We start from the raw sequence: 21776 nt of genomic DNA, 5'->3' as shown, positions 1-21776 counted from the left end.
GAAAAAATTTTAGCATAACTCCATTTAGGCTTTAGATAGTGAAACTTTAAAAACATTTGACACAACAGTGAGAAATGTATTTTTACCTTGTAACTTTGTACACACTTGCATGTAATTGAACCATACATTTCACAAACAGTACTTACCTTTACTACCTATATTGAATTCAGGTATTTCCTATTCCCTTGTTTTATTAGCCTGTTCTTGCATTGCTATAAAGAAATTCCTGAGGCTGGGTAATTTATAAAGAAAAGAGGTTTAATTTGGCTCACAGTTCTGCAGGTTGTACAGACATGGCACCAACATCTGCTTAGCTCCTGATGAGAGCCTCAGGAAGCTTACAATTATGGCAGAAGGCAAAGGAGAGCCAGTGCATCACATGGCAAGAGTGGGAGCAAGATGGGGGTGGGGTGGGTGGTAGGTACCACATGCATTTACACAATCAGATCTTTCATGAACTACCAGAGCAATAATTCACTTATAACCAAGGGAATAATGCTAAGCCACTCATGAAGAATCTAACCCCATTATCCAAATACCTCCCACCAGGCCCTTTGTCCGACATTGAGGATTATATTTCAATGTGATATTTAGAGGGAACAAACATCCAAACCATATCAATCTGCCCCTGGACCCCCAAATCTCATGTCCTTTTCACATTGTAAAATCCAATTATCTCTTCCCAATAGTCCCCCAAAGTCTTAACTTATTCCAACATTAACCCAAAAGTCCTAATTCTAAAGTCTCATCTGAACATAAATTTCTTCCATCTATGAGCTGGTGAGGTCAAAAGCAAGTTATTTACTTACCAAATACAATGGTGTATGGCATTTGGTACACATTCCCATTCCAAATGGGAGAAGTTGGCCAAAAGAAAGGGGTAACAGGCCCCACACAATTCTAAAACCCAGCGGGGTAGCCATTAAACCTTAAAGATCCAAAATAATCCTCAACTCCATATCCCACATCCTGGGCACACTGGTGCATGGGGTGAGCTCCCTGGATCTTGGGCAGCTCTGCCTCTGTAGCTTTGCAGAGTGCAGTCCTTGTGGCTGCTCTTATGAGTTGGACTTGAATACCTGTTGCTTTTTCAGGCTCAGGATGCAAGTCTGGATGGTGGCAGCCCCCTTCCCACAGCTCCACGGGGCACTTCCCTGGTGGGGACTCTGTGTGGGGGTTCCGTCCCACATTGTCACTCCACAATGCCCTAGTAGAGGTTCTCTGTTAGGGTCCAGCTACTGCAGCAGGCATCTACCTGGGCACCCAGACTTTCTCATACATCCTCTGAAATCTATGGAGAAATCGCCAAGCCGTCTTTATGCTTGCAGCCTGTGCACCCTCAGGCTTAACATCACATGGAAGCTGCCAAGGCTTACGGCAGCTTACACTCTCCAGAGCAGCAGCCCAAGCTATATCTGGAGCACTTTGAGCTGTGGTTGCAGCTGGAGCAGCCAGGATACAGGGAGCAAGAGCAGTGCCCCAGGCCTGGTCCCTGAAATCATTCTTTCCTCCTGGGCCTCTGGGCCTATGATGGGAGAGGCTGCTGCAAAGATTTCTGAAATGCCTTCAAGGCCTTTTTTCCATTGTCTTGGACATTAGCAGTTGGCTCCCTTTCAGTAATGCTAATCTCTCTAGCAAGTGGTTGCTCTACAGACTGCTTAGATTCTTTCTTTACCACAGGGCCAGGCTGCAAATTTTCCAAACTTGTATGCTTTTCTTCTCTTTCAAATATAAGTTCCAACTTTAAGTCATCCCTTTGCTCCTGTGTCTGATCTTGGGCTGTTAGAAGCAGCCATGCTAATTCTTGAATGCTTTGCTGCTTAGAAATTTTTTCAATCAGATACCCTAGGTTGTCACTCTGAAATTCAAACCTGCAAAAAGCCCTAGGATGTGGACTTAATGCAGCCAAGTTATTTGCTAGGGAGTAGCAAGGGTGACCTTTATACCGACTCCCAATAAGTTCCTCATTTCCATCTGAGACCTGTTAGCCTGGCCTTCACTGTCCCTACTTCTATCAGCATTTTGGTGACAATCATTTAAACAGTCTCTAAGAAATTACACACTTTCCCTCATTTTCTTGTCTTCTTCTGAACCCTTCAAACTCCTCCAGTCTATCCCTGTTACCAAGTTCCAAAGCTGCTTCCACATCATCAGGTATCTTATAGCAACATCCCACCCCTGATACCAATTTTCTGTGTTAGCCTATTCTTGTATTTCTATAAATACTTGAGACTGGGTAATTTATAAAGAAAAGAGGTTTGATTTGGCTCATGGTTCTGCAGACTGTACAGGCATGGCACCAACCTCTGCTCAGCTCCTGTTGAGGGTCTCAGGAGGCTTACAATCATGGCAGAAAGCAAAAGGGAGCCAGCATATCATATGGTGAGAGTGGGAGTAAGGTGGGGCAGGGGGTGCCACACTCCTAAGAAACCAGATCTCATGTGAGCTACCAGAACAAAAATTTACTCACCACCAAGGGCGCTAAGCCATTCATGAGGTATCTGCCCCTGTGATCCCCACCAGGCCCCACCTCCAACACTGGGGATTACATTTCAACCTGAGATTTGGAGGAGACAAAAAAAACCAAGCCATATTATTTTTCTTGTTTTTTGTTTGTTTTGTTTTTTAACATGAAATTTCTGACCAGCCAATAATGGGTTGCAACCCACTGTTTAATACATTTAGCTAAAAATTATTCCTCACTTTTCACATTCTCAACAACCTTATGCTTCATATAATTCTTCCTCCTTCTGCTAACTCTTCAGCCACTTCCCTTCTGCCAGTTGCCTTCCATCAACATTGAAATTTTATCAGGCCTCTCTCATATTTAAAAAAAAAAAAAAAAAAAAAAAGCATCTTTCTTCTCACCCGCATCTTCTTGCAAGTTCTCTAAGTCTCTTTCATACCCGAACTTCTGTAGCAGGATTTCTATGTACCCTTGCTGTGTTCGTTTCTCACCTCCCAGTACCCTATTACCCCACTCCATTCTGGCTTCTGAATCCACCGCTTCTCTGAAATTGCTCTCACTGAGCTCACCAATTATCCTTATGTTGCTGAAACCCAATGGATCATTTTCAGCTGAGGTGATACATGGTGCTCGTCCGTCTTTCAAAACAGATGGCCCTTCCTCCTTGTGGAAACCCTCTTTCCTTTCCTTATCTGTATGACACCATTCCTCCTGTGTTTTCTCCCACCTCTTGACTGCTTGGTCTCTATCTGCCCTGCCAGCTTGTCTCCTTTCTCTCAAAAAGTTCCATGCCATCTTTGGTTATTTATTTTTTTTTCCAATAGCTCTGTTTTTTGTTGTTGTTGTTTTTTAATAGCTCTGTTGTTTGAAGCTTTTGTTTTCTAATATTTTATGTTTTTTCACCTCTTTACTAACCAACTTCGTTTATTCTTCGTTGATTGCCTCTTAATTTCCTTGGCCAATATTTCTATGTTGAGTGTACGTCTTTCTACCAAATTGCAATTCTTTATATATGAAGGATAGTAAATATTTAAATATGGTAGCTTGCACATATTTTGTCTCCATTTGTCTCTCATCACTCAGCTTTTGTTTATGGGGATTTTTGAAATCTAAAACCTTCCATTTGTGTTGTTTAAAATTTCCCTTATGATTTCTAGTTTTGGTGTAATACTAATAGAGTCCTTCCTTACCTCCAAGATTATGCAAATATTCCTTATATTTTCTTCAAGGACTTCTCTGGTACATGGCATGAAGTGTGAATCTAATTTTGTCAATAACAGGCTAGCTATTTGTTCTAGCATCTTGTATGGATCAATCAACCTTATCTCTGCTAATTTGAAAAGCCCCCTTCATCATATATTTTTGGCTCTTTTTCTGGACTTTCTTTTCTAGCTCTGTTGATCTCTCTTTGGAAGTCAACATAGTATAAATTATATTATTATAGCTTTATAATATGTTTTAATATTTAATATCTGAGTTGGCAAGCCCTTCCTCCTCTGGGAGGAAGTAAATGTCATGGTTGAGAGCTTGGGCTCTGGTTCTGGCCTGACTGGCTTATTTTCCCAGCCCTATCATCTACAGTGACTGTATGACTGTGAGCAGGTTACTTGAACATTTGGACTCAGCTTCTGTCTCTGTAAAGTAGGTTAATAATAGTACCCGTCTCAGAGGGTTGCTGTGAGAGTTAATGAGTTAAGATACAGAAAGCTCTTAGAATGCCAACTAGCACCTTACGTGCAATTATTCCTTATCAGTCTCAAGGAGAGCTTGGCTGTTTTCACCTGTTTACCAACAGACGGATCTTACAGTGGCTTTAAGTTCCAGAAAAAGAAAATAGATCTTGCCTGGAATTGTGTTACATTTGTACTGTGATTTGAGGACACTTTTCATCAACCAGGAATATAGATTGTCTCTCCATTACAAATTTTTTTCTTCCCATCAGTAAAGCTTTGTTGTTTTTGTTGTGTAGGAGATGTTGGCTTATTGTTGTAAGGCTGAATTTCATTTTCTAGCACTCTGCATGTATGTTTTTTTACACTGTAGGTGTGTCATTGTGTTGATGGATATAATCATGTGTGTGTATCTTACATATTATTGTTATGAGTGTATCGTATCAAGATCAATTTAAATAGCATGGCTATTACAAGTTTGCTTACAGTTTTGAAGCACTGGCCATCAAACCACCTACCCACTAAAGGTTTTCAAGTTTCCTCGGGTTTCTCCCTTTGTGCTGATTTTAGTAATCCAAATTTCCCTAGGAAATTCTCCATCTTATCCATACTTCATATGTTGTGTATACTATTCTTTTATAGTTGGATTATCACCTTAGTTTTGTTATAGCCTCCTATCTCTATGTACATTTATCTCTTCCATTTCTACTTATTGAGCAAACCTGTCAGAAATTTTATTGATCTCTTTGGATGCCAATTTTTTTTTCTGTTTTCATCTTTTCTAAGTTTATTCTCCCTTCTCTCCTTAATCTTGTTCAGTTATTCTTTTTGTAACTTTTTAAGTATAAACACTAATTTCACTTATTCTATTTCTTTATTATTTAATTGTGAAGAAAGCTATGAATTTTCTCCTTACCACAGCTTTGGTCTAGTATCATCATCATTATAAGACGTCTACATTGACAGCTTTGTTTCCTCCTTGAACTCGGGAACTTATTTGGAAAGAGTTTTATGAATTTTTAAGTGATTATGATTTTTATTTGTTATTTTCTTATTGACTTCCAGTTTATTTGTACTGTGAACAGAAAATGTGGCCCAACAGTTTTTGCATTGTGGTAGAATTTATGGGGATTTTCTTATAGCCTAATGAAAGTTAACTTTGTAATATTCCATGGGTACCTGTAAAGAAGGTTGCATTTCTTGTTTGAAGACTACAGAGTTGCATATAATACACACACTCATAATATTCTCAGATCCTCTTTAACTTTATCTTGACTTCAGGTTAGTATATTTTATTTTGTCTGTTTTTGTATTTTGGGACATAAAATATCATAACAGTCTTATCTTTATTTTGGAACGGGCTCATTCTCCATGTTTCAAATATGATATTTGGATTTTGTTTCGGGTCTCCATCAGGACTATTGAAAACTCCATTTGTTTTGAATTATCATTTTGAAAGCAATGATGCTAGCAGGGACAACACCAAAAGAAAAACATTATAAAAGAGCGGTCTTCAACAAGCCCCTTTTATTTTCTACTCAAGTTCATGTTCAATCATAACCCAATATCATGCACAGTAATCACACATCTACTTGTTAACAAGTTTTCCATCTTTATTATTTTTCAACAGTCTGAGGCCTCGGACTTAAAAGTTTAGTCAAGGTCAAGATCCATGAGCACAGCCTGGTCACTACTCTGAAGGAGGAAGGTGCCTGATCTCCCTCTTTTAACCTGGGTGATTGATAGTAATGAGATCCAATTACGACTTTTTAAAAATCGTCATTTGGGGCACTGAGAAGCAGCCTCTCCCTAAATTCTCTTACAGAAATACTATGACACAACATGCATTCATAATTTTCCAGAGCAAGAAAGATCTTTGTAGGACAATGCAGACTTCCTCTTACTGCCCTTGTTGCAACAGTTCTGAGTACTCTCTTGAGATGGAAGACAGAGCTTTAGAAGGTCACATTCTTTTCTAAGAGTGTTAGTTTATCAGCCCTGTATCTTTCCAGGTATAAAAAGAAATGTCTTTTGGTAGCTGTCCAGAAAACTCTTGCATAAGAAAAGGAGCATGCAAGAGTCAGGTGTAATATAATATCCAAGGATCTGATATTAATATTAAAACTCCTTTTTTGTTGTTCACATTTGCCTCCACCAGTAGTTCTCAAAGCCTGGCTGTAATTTGGGATCACCTAGGGATCATTTTAAAATCTGTGATGCCCTGAGCCCAGTCCACTAGTTAAATAGAATGTTTTGGACTTGTATTGATAAATTATAACATTCTTCTAATGTAAAGCCTGAGCTGTATTGGCCCATTCCTTTACTCTTGACTGTTCAGGATCACTTTGTCTTAGCTGTGTGTCTTGTCCTAAATAGAAGGTTATATATTACTAGGAGGTTAACCTGTATACATTTATTGTCATAAACAATGTTTTATCTTTTTTAAAGCCTCTTATGTTACAATCCCCCTACCCCATGCTTCTTTGTTGTTTCTTTTGAATTTCTTTTTTTTCCCCCCTAAACTGACTGCTTTGCTCTTTCCTCTTTGGTAATTTTGAAGATAAGCTATTTCATATTCTGTTACTAATTACACCTAACATCTTTAAAAACATGCCCCACCCTATATTTCTCTAATTAACCACAGAAACTACAAAACAGGATTTCTTGCAAGATGAACAAATTAGCATATCTTCTTGCTCCAACTTTACTCTTCGTGTCAGTATAATCTGGAATATTCTACCCTAGAGTTTGGGCAGGAGTAATGTCTTAAGTTTTCTCTTCCAAGGAATATTTGTTACACTTGCATTTCATTTTATAACTATGTTTATATAAATTATTTAAATTCATTACCATATGGTTTACTTGCTCATTGTCATTCTTTTTTTATGCTTTTTGTTAACTACATTTAAATCCATCTCTTGGTTGAATAAGAAACATCTTTGAGTGGATGTAAAAAGGACTTTTTTTAGGCCTTTAATATTTAAGAGCAGCTTTCTCTTGCCTTTGCTGTTTAAGCATTTGGCTCATTCACACCCTTTTCCACTGTAAATTATTTAGGGACACATCTGTACTATGTCTAAGAGAAATACATGGAGGGCTGAAGCACAGTATTTTTCTCTGTTTTCCGGAGTTGACACAGGTGTCCATCTATTAATATTTGTACAGACTTTGGTCAATCCGTTGGTTGAGGTTTGGAGTGGGATAGGGTTGCGAGGCCCACATGTTCATGTCATCATCTTTCAGAATGGTTTCAGCCATTAGGTACTCATTGATACATTCAGCAAATATTGGTTGAGAACCTACAATGTACCAGGCCTTGTGGGAGCCGCTAAAGATTCAGCAAAATCAGATGAGATTTCTGCTCTCATGGAAGATCTGTGTATGTGTTGGGGAGAGGGAGGAACTGACCATCAATAGCTAAACATGTAAACAAGATAATTTTAGAGAATGATAAGCAGAGCTATCATATATAGATGCTCAAATTCCAAAATGGTGCTCCTGGAGCTTTGCAACATGGTAATCCTGGTGAAAGATTGTAGAGAAAAAATAACACACTGATGAAATGATGGAGCAGGGGTGAGGGGCTCAGTCCTACTTAATTAAATACTCCTCTACAGTAAATTCATTTGCTCACATACTCACAGTGCCCCTGACCCTCTTCCCTCTGAAACTTTAGCAGCTTTCTTTGTCTTCATCTGCCTTGGACTTGCTCAGCAGGCCTCCTGATTCACCTCCTCTGTCTTCAAGGTCTTTGCCTTTGGGTTTTGATTCCTCGTTATTTGCTTTATGTTCCCAACTGAACTCCCACAAAGCTAGAGACAAGATGGCTGTGTGGGGGCATCCATGTCCAGCCTAGAGACCCCCAGTTCAGAGCTGATGTAATATTTCAAGTCAACAGATGAATCTTCAGCAGATTCAAGGAACACATTCTAAGACTCCACGGTCACATAGGCCCAGTGGGAAGTGTTATTCTCATACTGAGAGACAGTGGTAGGGGGTTGGTAAGAGCTTGGTCTGTGGAGTCAGACTGCATTGATTTGGCCTTGGTGCTACCATTCACTGGCCCTGCATTACTTAACCTCTGTGTGCCTCAGTGTCTTCATCTTTAAAGGGGGTTAATAACAATACCTACTTCATACTGTTATAGTGACAGTTAAATTGAGTAATTGATGAAAGTGCTTAGAATGATGTCTACTCTTAGTAAACCCTCAATAATATATAATAATAATTACCATTAGCTGTATCTTGCATTGCCTAAAAGCTTTTTCATGTCCTTCTCTCTCCTTGGCTCAAAGTCTTTCTATACTTAAAACATACATGGATTATAGGGATGAGACTGAATGTGTCTTAGGAACAGGCTTACTTTGCTGAATTGCATGGGAGGGCTTTACAGCTGCAGACTGGAAAAGAAATACTTCATGCAGAAAAAGGGGAGCTGGGCAGAGTCAGGAAGAATCAGGACTAAACTCATCACCAGGAGTCACCAATTTTTTTTGTTTTATGTGTTTTTTCTTCCCCTTTGGCAAACATCATTTTATTATTCTTCATCTTAGCATCATTACATTTAGTGAGTCAAATATTTTACTCACATAAATATCAATTTAATTAACACCAAATATCTATATAAATGCTATAAATGGACTTAAATGTTTATCCATGTTTGGAATTACCTTCTTTGTATTTGTATCTATTAAAAGATGTTTAGAATGAACCTACAGCCTTTTTGTAATCAGAAAAATTAACCCTTGTTTCATTTTGAATGCCTATGACCCTGATACAATTTTTATTTGGGGGCTCATGTCCAGTCTTTATCCATATATAAACAAATATTTAATAGCTATAATCAAAAGCATGCATATAATTTTATGATCTACTGCTTTACTTAAAATTATGTTTAACATTCTTTCTACAGGGTCATATTTATCACTTTAATGATTGCACTCAAACTACATCACATTAAAGGCTATAATTTACCTCACATTATTGGGCTGACATATAGTTTGTTCACATTTTTCCTCTCTAATAAAATTATGTCATTGTAAACATCTTTGGCTAGGTGACTCTTTTTCTTTTGAATTAATTCCTAGAGATTACTGAGTCAGCCTTTGAGTAGTTTTGTGGCTCTGGATAAGAATTTACATACTCCCTTCAAAAAGGATCATATCACTTTTGCTCTGCAACTGACAATAAATGCATATATAAGATGCCATAAAGCCTCAACAATGTTGGGTTCTATATTTTTTCTTTATTTTTCCGATTGAAGTGGACTGTGTTATCATATTATTCTATTTTCTTATGAATCCTCTAAGCACTCTCTTTACTCATCTTGGTGATGTTCTTAAATAATAATAAAAGCTCTAATTCAATATTGATATTTTTCCTGTATTATAGGTGTTGCAATTATTTTTTTCATTCTATTATATTCTTTTAAAATTTTGTTTTAGCATGTGTTTGTTTGTTTGTTTGTTTACCCATTTACAGCACTTTATTTACCTATTCTTATTCCAGGGTCTGTTAGTAGTTGGCATTAAAAGGGCTTAAAATAAGGGTTTTTAGAAGAGTGGATCCTTAGGGTAAAATAGAGGAGAGAAAACAGGACATGGGCAGGGATCACACTGTCACCTCCCTCCCCCAGTTTCTTCAGAAGCTTTGGTCTCTGAAAGATGGTGCTCCCAGCACCTCTTCAGCATAATGTGGTATCTTGGGGTTATCAGAAACTCATGGCACACCTATCATTTTCCCGTCAAAAATGTTTGAAGGAGACAAATGGTCCTGGACTGCCTCTACCCCATTACTGCCTGGGGAATTACCACCACTGTGTCATTCAGCAATGTCCTTTCCTACCGCTGCAAACCCAGCTGAGAGAGGTCAGGGACTGTGACTCTACGCTTAGGCCTGGGTTATAGATTTGCCCCACCCAAGGAACCCAAAGCACGAAGACACAGCCTAGGTGAGCGTGCTGACTAGGGGAGAGGAGCCAAGAGAAGACAGTTCTGCCATGTCTGCCTTTTGCGAAAGGGGCCCTTCCCATTGCTAAATCCAGCATGGAGCCCAGCATGTCTCCCGCCTGGAGCTCAGAGCTCAGCCAGTCCAACCCAAACCTTGTGCCACTCTTTCTATTGCTTTTTAGGCTAAGAAGATGTGCCTCCTGCCAGCCATCAGTGGCCCAGGCAGAATATTGGGGATGCTTACTGACCTCCACTGCTCTTCTCTTGCAGTCTCCTGCTTCTTCAACTTCACCAGCCCGTCTGGGGTTGTCCTGTCTCCCAACTACCCAGAGGACTACGGCAACCACCTCCACTGCGTCTGGCTCATCCTGGCCAGGCCTGAGAGCCGCATCCACCTGGCCTTCAATGACATTGACGTGGAGCCTCAGTTTGATTTCCTGGTCATCAAGGATGGGGCCACCGCCGAGGCACCCGTCCTGGGTACCTTCTCAGGAAACCAGCTTCCCTCCTCCATCACAAGCAGTGGCCACGTGGCCCGTCTCGAGTTTCAGACTGACCACTCTACAGGGAAGAGGGGCTTCAACATCACCTTTACCAGTGAGTCCTCCCTCTGAGTGTCTGCCTCTGAGGATGATTAAAGGTGCTCCCATGGAGGAGTGTTGGTATGAGTGGGCAATTCCCAGGGCATTTCAGGGCTGCAGTACCCAGACACGGAGCCCCCAACATGAGCTCCCAACAAGAAAGGGCATGCAGCACTGGCTGCCAGGCAAGGTGCTTTTTTCTGGAAGTCACTCTCTAAAGGGCATTTATCTCCCATAGTTGTGAGATATAATGTTAAAGGAGCCTGGAACCTCATTTTTGCCCCCAACTTTCCCCATTCTACAAGACTCAGCCAGAACTAGGGAGGGCCCAATAGAAAGAAAGCCACTATCATTCTCATTCGTTCCTGATGCCCTCTCTGAGGTGCTCTCCCAGATCCCTGAATGCCTGCCTGCTGCTGACCTCCAGGATCCTGGCAGGGCTGCTCACTTTGCTTTGCCCAGTTCCCATTCCCGTAGTCAAATCAGAATCAGAGCTTTGGAGCAGCACTTCTGTTGGGCTTCCAGACTGATGGGAGACAACTCTTAGGGAATTTCCACATAGCCCCTCTCAGGGCCACCGCCTGAAAGCTGCCACCTCCAGTTTCAACCCTCAGCCCCTTCTCTGGAAGCAGCCTAAACTCAGCACTGATTATTTTTATTTCTGTATCTCGTGGTTGCAGAGGGGTTGGTGGGGCGGGGGGCAGGCAGAAGCTTGGAGACTAGAAATAGCAAGCCACCAAAGATAGCAAGAAGTGGTTATCAGGTCATAATAAGCTGTAAATCCAGTGAACTTGGCTGATGACGAACAGTCAAGTGAGGCTGGAGCTGGGTCTGTCTGAGCAATTAACTAGATACTTTCCCAGAGGCTGCTTCTCAAGGGTAAGTCCCCAGTGCAAGCTCTACCCCATGCCCACAAACACATACTGATTTCCCAACCCCCATTCCCACCCTTGGCATAAAGACCTTGCCTCCTTCTTCCATCTATCTTTGGCGCCCAGTTGGACTGAAGACATTAGGTGCTACGTGGTGGGCTATTTGGGACCCTCGATTCCAAGGATCAGCCAGATAAAGTCCATTCCATTCCCCTCACCACTCTTCTTTAGTACATAACCAACCTTCTCAGGGCATATCTCCTTCAGGGGATTCCTGTTTTATCCCCTACGAGCAGGAAGAAGCAGGGGAAGAGTCCTGTCTTTTCTAACCTTCCGAGTCTAGCACCAACCATGCTTCTTCATACTAGAAAGGAGCGAGTATGCATTGCTTATCTTTCTATTTCCTCAACCCAGCACAGGGCCTGGTGTGTGGTAACGATCAGCAAATGTTTACAGAATGGAAGGATCTGTGAATGAGTAAATGCTTTTTCTTGCCCTGGCAGAGTGGGAAGAACAAGGGTGAGAGATATCCCAGGGAACACACTTACCCAGGACGGTGAGGGCTGAGAACTCTATGGGTTTGGAATATGTGTAGACACTGAGCAGGAACTTGGGAGGAGGAGGCAGCAGGTGGCCCAGAGGCTAAGCCTCCTCTTGAGGGCAGCAGACTAACCTGAGGATCAAGCTCTTACTTGTATTTCTTTCCAAGCTTTCTCTACCATTGTAAAAATGATACACATCCAATATGCAAATACTCAAAAAAAGGGACAGGGCAAAGGAGAGATGTTAACCACCACCCAAAATCCCCCCAGGCAGAAATGATCTTTGCCAACAATTGGTGGGCGCTATTACAGATAGCAGATAGTTTTCTACGTATTTATACAAATGGACCTTTGGATGGATTAATAGAATAAATTTTAAAAATCTGGGCCCCGTCCTAGACCTGCTGAATCAGAATCACTAAAGGGTTGGGGCCCCAGAATCTACATTTTTTTGTAGGCTTGTAAGGCAATCTGGATACAGCCAGTGAAACAATCGTCCGTGGCCAAGTGTCAGGGAATTAGTGTAGTCTCTCCCACAGGACTTTAATCTCCTCCTACAACCTGGCTGATGATCACTGAGGCTGAGTTTGAATTTGCCCAGTGTCAGGGAGCTTGCCTCCCCAGACAGCTCTCTCCATAGCTAGCAGGCACTTGTTGTTTTCCCTTATGTTGACTTGAAATCTGTGTCCCTGTAACAAGGATCAGTGATCACACTTCCACCCCTAGAGCTCCTGGGAACAAAGCTAATTCTTCTTCCACATGGAATATAATGAACAATGATGACAGTAGCTGCCATTTATTGAGATAGAAATAAAACGAAAGTTTTATTTATTTTATTTATGGGCACCCACTGTGGGCTGAACCTGGTGCCGAGCACTCAACAGTCATCACTGGAAGCCTCACAACAAAAACTCCAAAAAGCAAGATCTATCCCTTTTCACATGCCAGGAAACTGAGGTTTGGAAAGGTACACAGAGAGAAATGGGTCCTTGACTCAGAGCTTTTGCTCCCAGATGTTGGAAATAGCTCCATATTCCTGTTATGTGCATTTGCATGTGTGTGTGTGTGTGTCCACGCATGTACGCGTTCGTATGTGGCAGCTCCATCTTCTTCCTCTGTGCCTGCATGTATGTGACTGATGGGTTTGAAAGAAAAATGCCTGGATTCCTGGGCCTCAAGTATCACTTTTCTTCCCACACCATATTTCTAAATGTCAGGGCGACTTCATGGTCATAGTTCCCAATGCAGAAATGTTGGGAGACTCAAGTCTGGGCTGACCTAGGCATTCAAAGGGAAGGGTGTTAGGTGCTCAGCCAAAGCCCTGCATGGGATCATTACAGTCACATCCACATCAGAGGCTCCCGTACCTCATCTGTAATGGAAAGGGTCAGGTTTGCAGGCCTCTTGCCTCTAGCAAGATCCAACAGCCTCCGGGACCACTGCTATTTCTGAATGTGCAAGTGTTTCTCTCACTAGGGGATTTCAGAGTCCAAAATTTTTTTTTTCAAGTGGCCCATACCCATGCAGCCACAGATCCTGGCCTCCACTGGAAAGCTGCTGTCCTCAGAACAGCAGGGGTGCAAATAGGGCCTGGCTTCAGAGACATTTAGCAAGAGAACTGTGATACCCCTGCTGGAGGAAGGCAGGGAACATGCTTGGTAGAGACTGAGCAGGAAAGAGCATCTTCCCATGCAGAGGAGGGAAGAAGAAAGGGAACTCATATTCAGTGAACATTTACCACCTGTCATGTGCTGCACCAAACACTGAGCACTCTCATGTTCATATCAACTTTCATTTTATTTATATCTCAGAATGACCCTGCAAGTGAAGGATGATCTCCACATTATCAGTCAGGAAACTAAGGCTCATCAGGATTGCATAAGTTGTCCAGGACCATGTAACGAATAAGAGGCAAAGTACGATTAAATCTGCCGTGTTCTGACTCTGTCCTCTCCCCATGCTCTGCATTATCAATTGCCTGGGTAGAGTGAAAGGCAGCCCTGACAATAGGCAAGGAAATAAAGTAGCTTCAGACAGGGTTAGTTCTAGGGCACCTCCTTTATGATGCTTACAGTCTATTAGTGTCACAGGATTTAGAGTCCAGCTCACCTGAAGCAAAAATTATCCCATCACTGTCTGAAGTTATGGAAACTTGGAATGGATTTGACATTGAGGAGACAGATCAGCTCATTAACCACACTGAGCCTCAGTTTCCTCATTTGTAAAGTAGAGTAACAAGAACTACTTCATAGATTCATTATATGGTGTAAGTGAGCTAACAGCAGAAACACTTAGCTCATTGTCTGATCTATAAATGTCCATTAGAATGCAGTGAGAATAGGTGCTCAGGAAGGCAGGAAATCAAATAATGAGCACCTGCTTAATGCCCAGATCCTGGGTGTCTAGCTCTCCCTCCAGCATGGCAAGTTCTTGGGGAAGTGGTGGAGCTCTAGGGTTGACCATCCCAAGGAAGCTTATTTTCTTTGGGGATTCTTCTGTACTCCAGCGATGTCTGATCTTGTTTTTGAACCCATCTACGCAGCCTTCCGACACAATGAGTGCCCAGATCCTGGCGTTCCAGTAAATGGCAAACGGTTTGGGGACAGCCTCCAGCTGGGCAGCTCCATCTCCTTCCTCTGTGATGAAGGCTTCCTTGGGACACAGGGCTCAGAGACCATCACCTGCGTCCTGAAGGAGGGCAGCGTGGTCTGGAACAGCGCTGTGCTGCGTTGTGAAGGTACGTGCCTGCAGGGGCAGCAGCTGTTGTCAGCCAGAGAGGCTGGGGATGGGGTGCGAGCAGCCCAGGCCACGGTGTTCCCTTTCTGTATCAGTCCTTCCTCTTCTCCTGGGACCAAGGGCCACTCTCTCACCCCCATGCTGGCATAGCAGGAGCTTCATAAGGCCACTGTGCATAGGAATTTAAATTATAACCAGAGATTAAAGTAGAGAAACGGCTCTGGACTGTCAGGCATCAAAAGCACCTCTTCTTTCAACTGGGAACTCTCTCAATATCACAGCCATTAAGAGCCGAGTTTCCAGCTCCTGCCCAGGGGAGCTCTGTCAGCCTGAAGTACCATCAGCAGTGCTGCAAGTTTTTGGGTCTTTCAAGCTGCCTACCACTCTTCCCTTCTCCACATGTTAATTTTCCCCAATTCCCTGGGATGTCTCCCAGTCTCCGCCTTTGTGCCCTGTTAAATGCTGACTTGATACGCTCGTGGTCAATCTCCAGGAGACTCAGGGCCAACCAGCCAGAGGAAACACAGCTTGTAGCAAGCACATGGCTTATGATTGCAGCTCCTCTGTCCTGCCTTGCCACCCAAGACAGCTTTGAACTCAATTTTCAAGATCAGCCATCTGTTTCACCAAACTACAGACATTTAAAATACAGATAAAGCTTCTTGAGGCAAGAGTCAGGTTTTATGTACCAAGCATGGTGTACCAAGCATTTGTGTACCAGGCAAATTTGTGTACCAAGCATGTGTGCCAACCATGATGCCTGGCACAGAATAGGTGCTTAATAAATATTTGTGAATAATGGATGAATAGCAAGTATCCCAAAGGCCCCTTGGGGGCACTGACGGTGTCCAAGGAGATGAAGGCTGTGATTCTCTCCTTTTAGGAGGAAGAAGGCTTCTTCCTCACATTTCATGTGATAGAAAGAGGATAGGGACCTAAGAGACCTCTTGACTTAGCCAATTCCTAAACTCAAATCTGGACATCATGGCCATGAGTAGGAAGGACAGTAGAATGAAGAAGGGAGTGTGCCTAAGAGAGAGCATTGCCCAGAGCGTACAAATGGGTGGATGGGAGACAAGGGACCATGAGAAAACTGGTCATGGCAAGGGGTCCAGGTGGGCTTTTCAGTGAGAGGGGCCTGGGCTGGGATCCTGGCAATTCACTTTTCCCCTTGAGCCTTTGTATTTTCCAGCTGGGAAAAAAAGGAGGGATAATGGTAATTATCAGATATGTATGGAGTGAGCAGTCCTGGTGTAAAGTAAGTCCTCATAAACTGCACTCTCACTGTCATGGATGCCCCATGAGGTTAGGGAATGTTCCTTGGCCTCATATTCCCACATCTGGTGTATTGTTTGACACTTGGTAGATGCTTGATCAATACTGGTTGATGAATCACTGAATGAATGAATGACCTTTTAACTAGACTAGAGCCTCCTTAATGAGAACCATATCAACAAAAGGCTTCCAGAGCCCCGACTCTCACCAGACTGCCTGCTATCTCCACCCTACAACTTATCATCCAAGCCACTCTGGGGAAGTGACTTGACTTCTCTGTGCCTCAGTTGCCCCACTGTAAAATGCAGGTCAATAATGGGAACCTCCTTGCGGAGTTGTCTTGAGTATGCGCAGTTCTTGAAACAGTGCCTGGTGAGAGGTAGCACTCAATAAGTCTGCGCCATTAGTGTTAACTTGATTTTAACTATTTCTTCATTGGACCAATCAGATCAGTATTTGCTCCAATTTGAGGGACAAGGCGGTGCATTTCTGTCCTTCCAAGAACCTGCCCCAACCATGACATGAATAGACATTTCTTTCTGACTTCCAAGCTTCCCACAGTGTGGTCTACACAACCTCATCTGCCATTCTTCCCCAGTGCAATCAGCACTTTTGGAAAAAAACAGAAGCTTTGGAGTTAGAAAAACAATACAAAACTCAGTTTTCATGCTTCCCAGCTGTAGAACTAATACGCTTAGATTAAGTAACTAGACCTAGACCTCAGCTCCTCGTTGGCAGCAGGGGAATAAGTATGCACATCTGATGGAGTTATTTCTGCCAGTGAAACAGGTCACCATACAAAGCATCCATGCAGAACCCAGTCTGGAGGGTTGTCAGTCAGTGGTCTTTCACCTTCCTACAGACCAGCCCCCTCATTTTCCCTTGCACTTCTTGATCACTTCTAATTTCTTTAGTTTTCATTGTGTTGAAATTCTCTGAGTTCTTCCCTGCCATCTCTATTTCACCTGATCTCTTCCTTCTCCTAATTTCTATTATTTTTCATGGGCCACCACCACTGGATCACTCTCTTGGATATTGGGTCTTACTGTTATTACATTTACCACTTCCATAGGCCTTGGTCCTGTCTCCCCACCAAGATTGTGAGCAGTCTCAGGGAAGAAGGCCAGATTTCCATTGCCCCTGAGCCTATAGGAGCTCAGTCCCAAATGAGTTGATCCCACAGAGGAAGCCTCAGGACTTGGTAACTGCACAGTCCTCCTCCCTACCCCCAACTCCTGAATCAAGTGCTCCTAGACCATAGTTCTGCAGTGCATTGAAACCCTCAAGACCGTGTATGAACACGTGAGATAATTTGATTTTTGTTAATGGATCTTCAACTGGATCACTATTTCATAAACAAAGACTTCATTTTAGACTTAAAAAGGTCTTGCTCATTCTGTCCTTGGATTGGGAAATGCTGTAGGGTTGGGGCAGTAGGCACCAGAAGTAAGGGACAGTCTACTGGAGACCTTCACTTGCCCCAGGGAGAACCTGCTCGGTTTTCTCAGCGTGATGCGCGTTAGATGCCAGCCTGGTTTTCAGGCATCTGGGGAGTAGCATGACAGGCAGAGTGAGAGAGCCTGATGCCACCTAGGGTAGCCGAATCCCATCCTTAAAACCTTAGACAGAGCTGAATAAAGGAGCCCCTGGGAACCTGTCCCTTCTTGGCCCTTCTCCCTCCTTCTGTCTGAGCCTTGGGAGAGCCCTGCTTTGTAATCAGCATCTGTGTCTTTTTCAGTTTTTTTTTCTAGTTTTGTTTTTGATTAAGTATCCCCACCTTGTGGACAATTAAATGCAGACGCTAATGGTCTTTTAGAAAATCTTTTAATATATGCTAAGAGCCACTTAGCTTTTGAGAGGCTATAATAGGACAAGAGAGACGATGGCTTCTCCTAAATTTAGAAAGAAGGATGATTATCTGGAGGCTCTAAAGCAGGGGTCGGCAAACTTTTTCTTAAAGGGCCAGATAGGAAGTTGTGGGATATAACTCTGCTGTCATAATGCAACAGCAGCCTTCGACAATACAGAAGTGAATGGGCTAGGTTGGCCGAGTCTATGATCTTGAGTTCACAGGGCACAAGAGTCCCTTACGTTTAAAATCAGAAATTTCCCAAGGAAGACTTCTGGGTAGTGAAGGCAGCTACACCAGAGTCCCTGCCTGACTTTCTCTCCCCCTTACCTCCTTGTTTCTTTTAAGGAAAACCAGATAATCATACCCCACTAGGATAAATGTCTTACAACGTTGCAATGTCACCTCATTTCAACCTTGCGCCAGTCCTAGGAAAAGATGTCATTTTTGCCCCTACTGGGGCACAGAGAGGTTAAGTCACCTGCCTAGGATCTTCCCAGATTGTAAGTGTTGGATTCCATGGGGCAGTGGATGTTGATATGATGTTGGAGCCAGAATTCAAATCCAGACCCTGTTACTGCATTTTTCTTGAATTATATCACTAAAGATAGTTTCCAACACATTTGTGAAAGACTTAAAAGCATCTCCAAATAGAATGAAAAGCTGGTTTTCTACTTTCCACATCCACATAGAAAATTAAAAGGAAACATATTGCCTAATGCATAAGACAAAGAAGACAGGATACCACATGGAAGTTTAGAAATTGACAGCATGAAACAAAATGACAGCAGTAAGACAAACATATCACTTATGACAATAAAGGTAATTAAACTCCCTATTAAAAGACAAAGAGCCGAGCTTTAAAAATATTCTGCTTACAAGAAATACAAAAAAGAGATGAATTATCTACAGTAAGTGCTTTTTTCTTTTCTTTTTTTTTTTTTTTGAGACAGAGTCTCACTTTGTCGTCCAGGCTGGAGTGCAGTGGCATGATCTTGGCTCACTGCAACCTCCGCCTCCTGGGTTCTAGCGATTCTCCTGCCTCCCAAGTAGCTGGGACTACAGGTATGTGCCACCATGCCCGGCTAATTTCTGTAGTCTTAGTAGAGATGGAGTTTCACTATGTTGGCCAGGCTGGACTCGAACTCCTGACCTCATGATCTGCCAGCCTCAGCCTCCCAAAGAGCTGGGATTACAGGCCTGAGCCACTGTGCCTGGCCCCTGTATCTTCGTTTAATTTTTAAAGAAATACTTAAAACTTGCTTGAGCCTGGGAATTAGAGGCTGCAGTGAACTATGATCATACCACTGCACTGCAGCCTGGGTGACAGAGCCAGACTCTGTCAAATAAATAAATAAAGGAACATTTGATGGTTGTAAAAATTTCAAACGATGCACAAGTGCAGTAAAGCTCAAAGTGAAAATGCTCATTTCCCAATCCCACTCCCCAGAGGAAAATGATTTAACAGTTTAGTATAAACACGTCCACATTTATTCTCTATATGTACACCAAATGTGTTACTTTTAAAATCAGAAAAAAAGGCACGTCCTGTAATGAAGAAAGAAGGTCAGTTCTCCTTACTCCCACAGAGAAATCTAAGTGGTGGTGGTAGCTCATTTAGGCATCTAAGGAAGAATCGTAAGGGCAGTTATTGGGTTTCTAGCAATCTCTCATTTAATCTTCTTGTCACTCTTGAGGAAGATATACTTGTGCTTGATGCATGAAAATCTGGAAAAACAGTGAGGTGAATTCACTTTCCCAAAATCACCCAGCTAGTAATCACTGAGTGTGTACTAGGTGCTAAATACTAGGCCAACTGCTTTACATCTTTATTAGTCCATTATCACATTTCTATGAAGAAATACCCAAGACTGGGTAATTCACAAAGGAAAGAGGTTTAATTGACTCACAGTTTCACATGGCTGGGGTGGCCTCAGGAAACTTAATTATGATGAAAGGCAAAAGAGAAGCAGGCACCTTCTTCACAGGGTGTCAGGACAGAGTGAGTGCAAGCAGGGGAAATGCCAGTTCCTTATAAGACCATCAGATCTCCTGAGACTCACTACCATGAGAACAGCATGGGGGAAACTGCCCGCATGATCCAATTAACTCCACCTGGTCCCACCCTTGACATGTGGGGGTTATGGGAATTACAATTTGGGGCGAGATTTGGGTGGGGACACAAAGCCTAACCATAACAACATCCACTGCCCCATTGAATCTTCATAACAACCTCATGAAGATAGTATTATTATCCTCACTTCATAGATGAAGAAACTGAAGCTCCAAATGGTTATGCAATTTGCTTGAGACCACAGCTAAGTGAATAAGAGAGTCAGGGTTCAAATCCAGATATTCTGATTCCAGAATCATCACTTTTAACCTCCAAGTGAGGTCTGAGTCCAAGTTCATTCTGCTTGTATTCTACCACAAAACAGTGGAAGACAGGTGGTAAGGGGCTCAGGCGGGTAGTGGGGAGGCAACACTGGAGAGTAGGAGGCCACACTTCCAGCGACAGGACCTACTTCCAACTCCAGAGTGACTTTCGTCAGAGGAAAGAGCTTCCACTACTTCTTGTCACTCACACTAGTCAATAAAACCCCTTTAGCAGCAGTCCACATCCCATTACAGAGGGAGTGATTGAGCTGGGCATTCCCATATCCGCCCATAGTGGTTAAAAACGCAGGCTCTGGGGCTGGACGGTCCAGGGTTCAATCCTGGCTCTGCGCCTTCCTAGGGTGTGTTCCTGGCCAGTCGCCTAAGCTCTTTGTACCCTAACTATGTTCCCTCAGCTATGAAATGAGGCTAATGCCCGTGCCTGCCTTATCGGTAGCTGTGAAGACTAACACACAGGGAAAGTAAAAACACGCTTGAAGGGCAGCGCCTGGTATGCTGTAGGGCTCAATGCTCTATTACTATTCATTCTTTGTATTCTATTCTGTCACCATTCCCTATTCCTCTTTGCCTTGCACAACTCTAGCATCAGGGTCAGGAGAAGTGGCTCATCCCTCACAGGGACAGCAACCCCTTATCAGAAGCCCAGTGTATCAGTCAGCCTAGGCCGCCATAACACAGTACCACAGACTGGGCACCTTAAACAACAGAAATTTTTTTTCTCACAGGTCTGAAAGCTGGAAGTTCAAGAGCAAGGTACTGGCAGGGTTGGTTTCTCCTGAGGCATCTCTCCTTCACTTGCAGATTCCCACTTCCTCTCTGTGTTCCTATGTGGCCTGTTTTCTGTGACATGCACCCCTGGTGTCTCTTCCTCTTATAATGAGGACACGAGTCCTACTGGATTAGGGCTCTGTCCTGATGACCTCATTCAACCTTATTTACATCCTGAAAGGCTCTCTCTCCAAATGCAGTCACATTGGTGGCTAGGGTTTCAATCTCTACATTTTGGGAGGGCACAATTCCATTCATAACACCCAGTATCCCTACCTATCAACCAGTATGTCATTCCTTCAATAAATATTGAGCATCTACTGAGTACCAGGTGCTGGGACAGTCGCAGGGTCCCTCTTTTGTCTTATTGCTGAGCTCTTCTCCCTGTTCAAGGCAGGATCCACCCTTCTTTTTCCTTCTTTTCCTTGTGTGTATGTGTGTGCATGTGCATGCACACAGGGATGTTTGTTTCCCTTTTTATGCCTTCATATTGTTTAAATGAAAAATTTCAAACCTATACCAAAACAGAGAGAATAGTATAGTGAACTCCCCTGTACCTATCAGTCAGCCTCGATAATCATAAACTCATGGCCTATTTTGTTTTCATTTATACCCCCACGCATTCCCTTGCCACCACCCTGCTGGTTCTGAGATTATTTCACAGCAAATTT

At 42.8% G+C, this 21776-nt stretch overlaps 1 protein-coding gene across 5 annotated transcripts in view; it reads left to right on the top strand.

Annotated features, from left to right (window-relative positions):
• The window catches only part of CSMD2 (CUB and Sushi multiple domains 2), a 617682-nt gene that overhangs the window by 384427 nt on the left and 211479 nt on the right, over positions 1-21776 (top strand). For all 5 annotated transcript variants that reach the window (XM_032246841.1, XM_032246839.1, XM_032246837.1 and 2 more), the window contains 2 exons: positions 10356-10682; positions 14623-14817. In XM_032246841.1, the coding sequence (XP_032102732.1) occupies positions 10356-10682; positions 14623-14817 (522 nt within the window). The remainder of the gene's footprint in view (positions 1-10355; positions 10683-14622; positions 14818-21776) is intronic.

Source organism: Sapajus apella, unplaced genomic scaffold (assembly GCF_009761245.1).
Source record: "Sapajus apella isolate SASKATOON/1434 unplaced genomic scaffold, GSC_monkey_1.0 scaffold62, whole genome shotgun sequence".
NCBI classification, from domain to species: Eukaryota; Metazoa; Chordata; class Mammalia; order Primates; family Cebidae; genus Sapajus; species Sapajus apella.
This window is presented reverse-complemented; position numbering and strand designations above follow the sequence as displayed.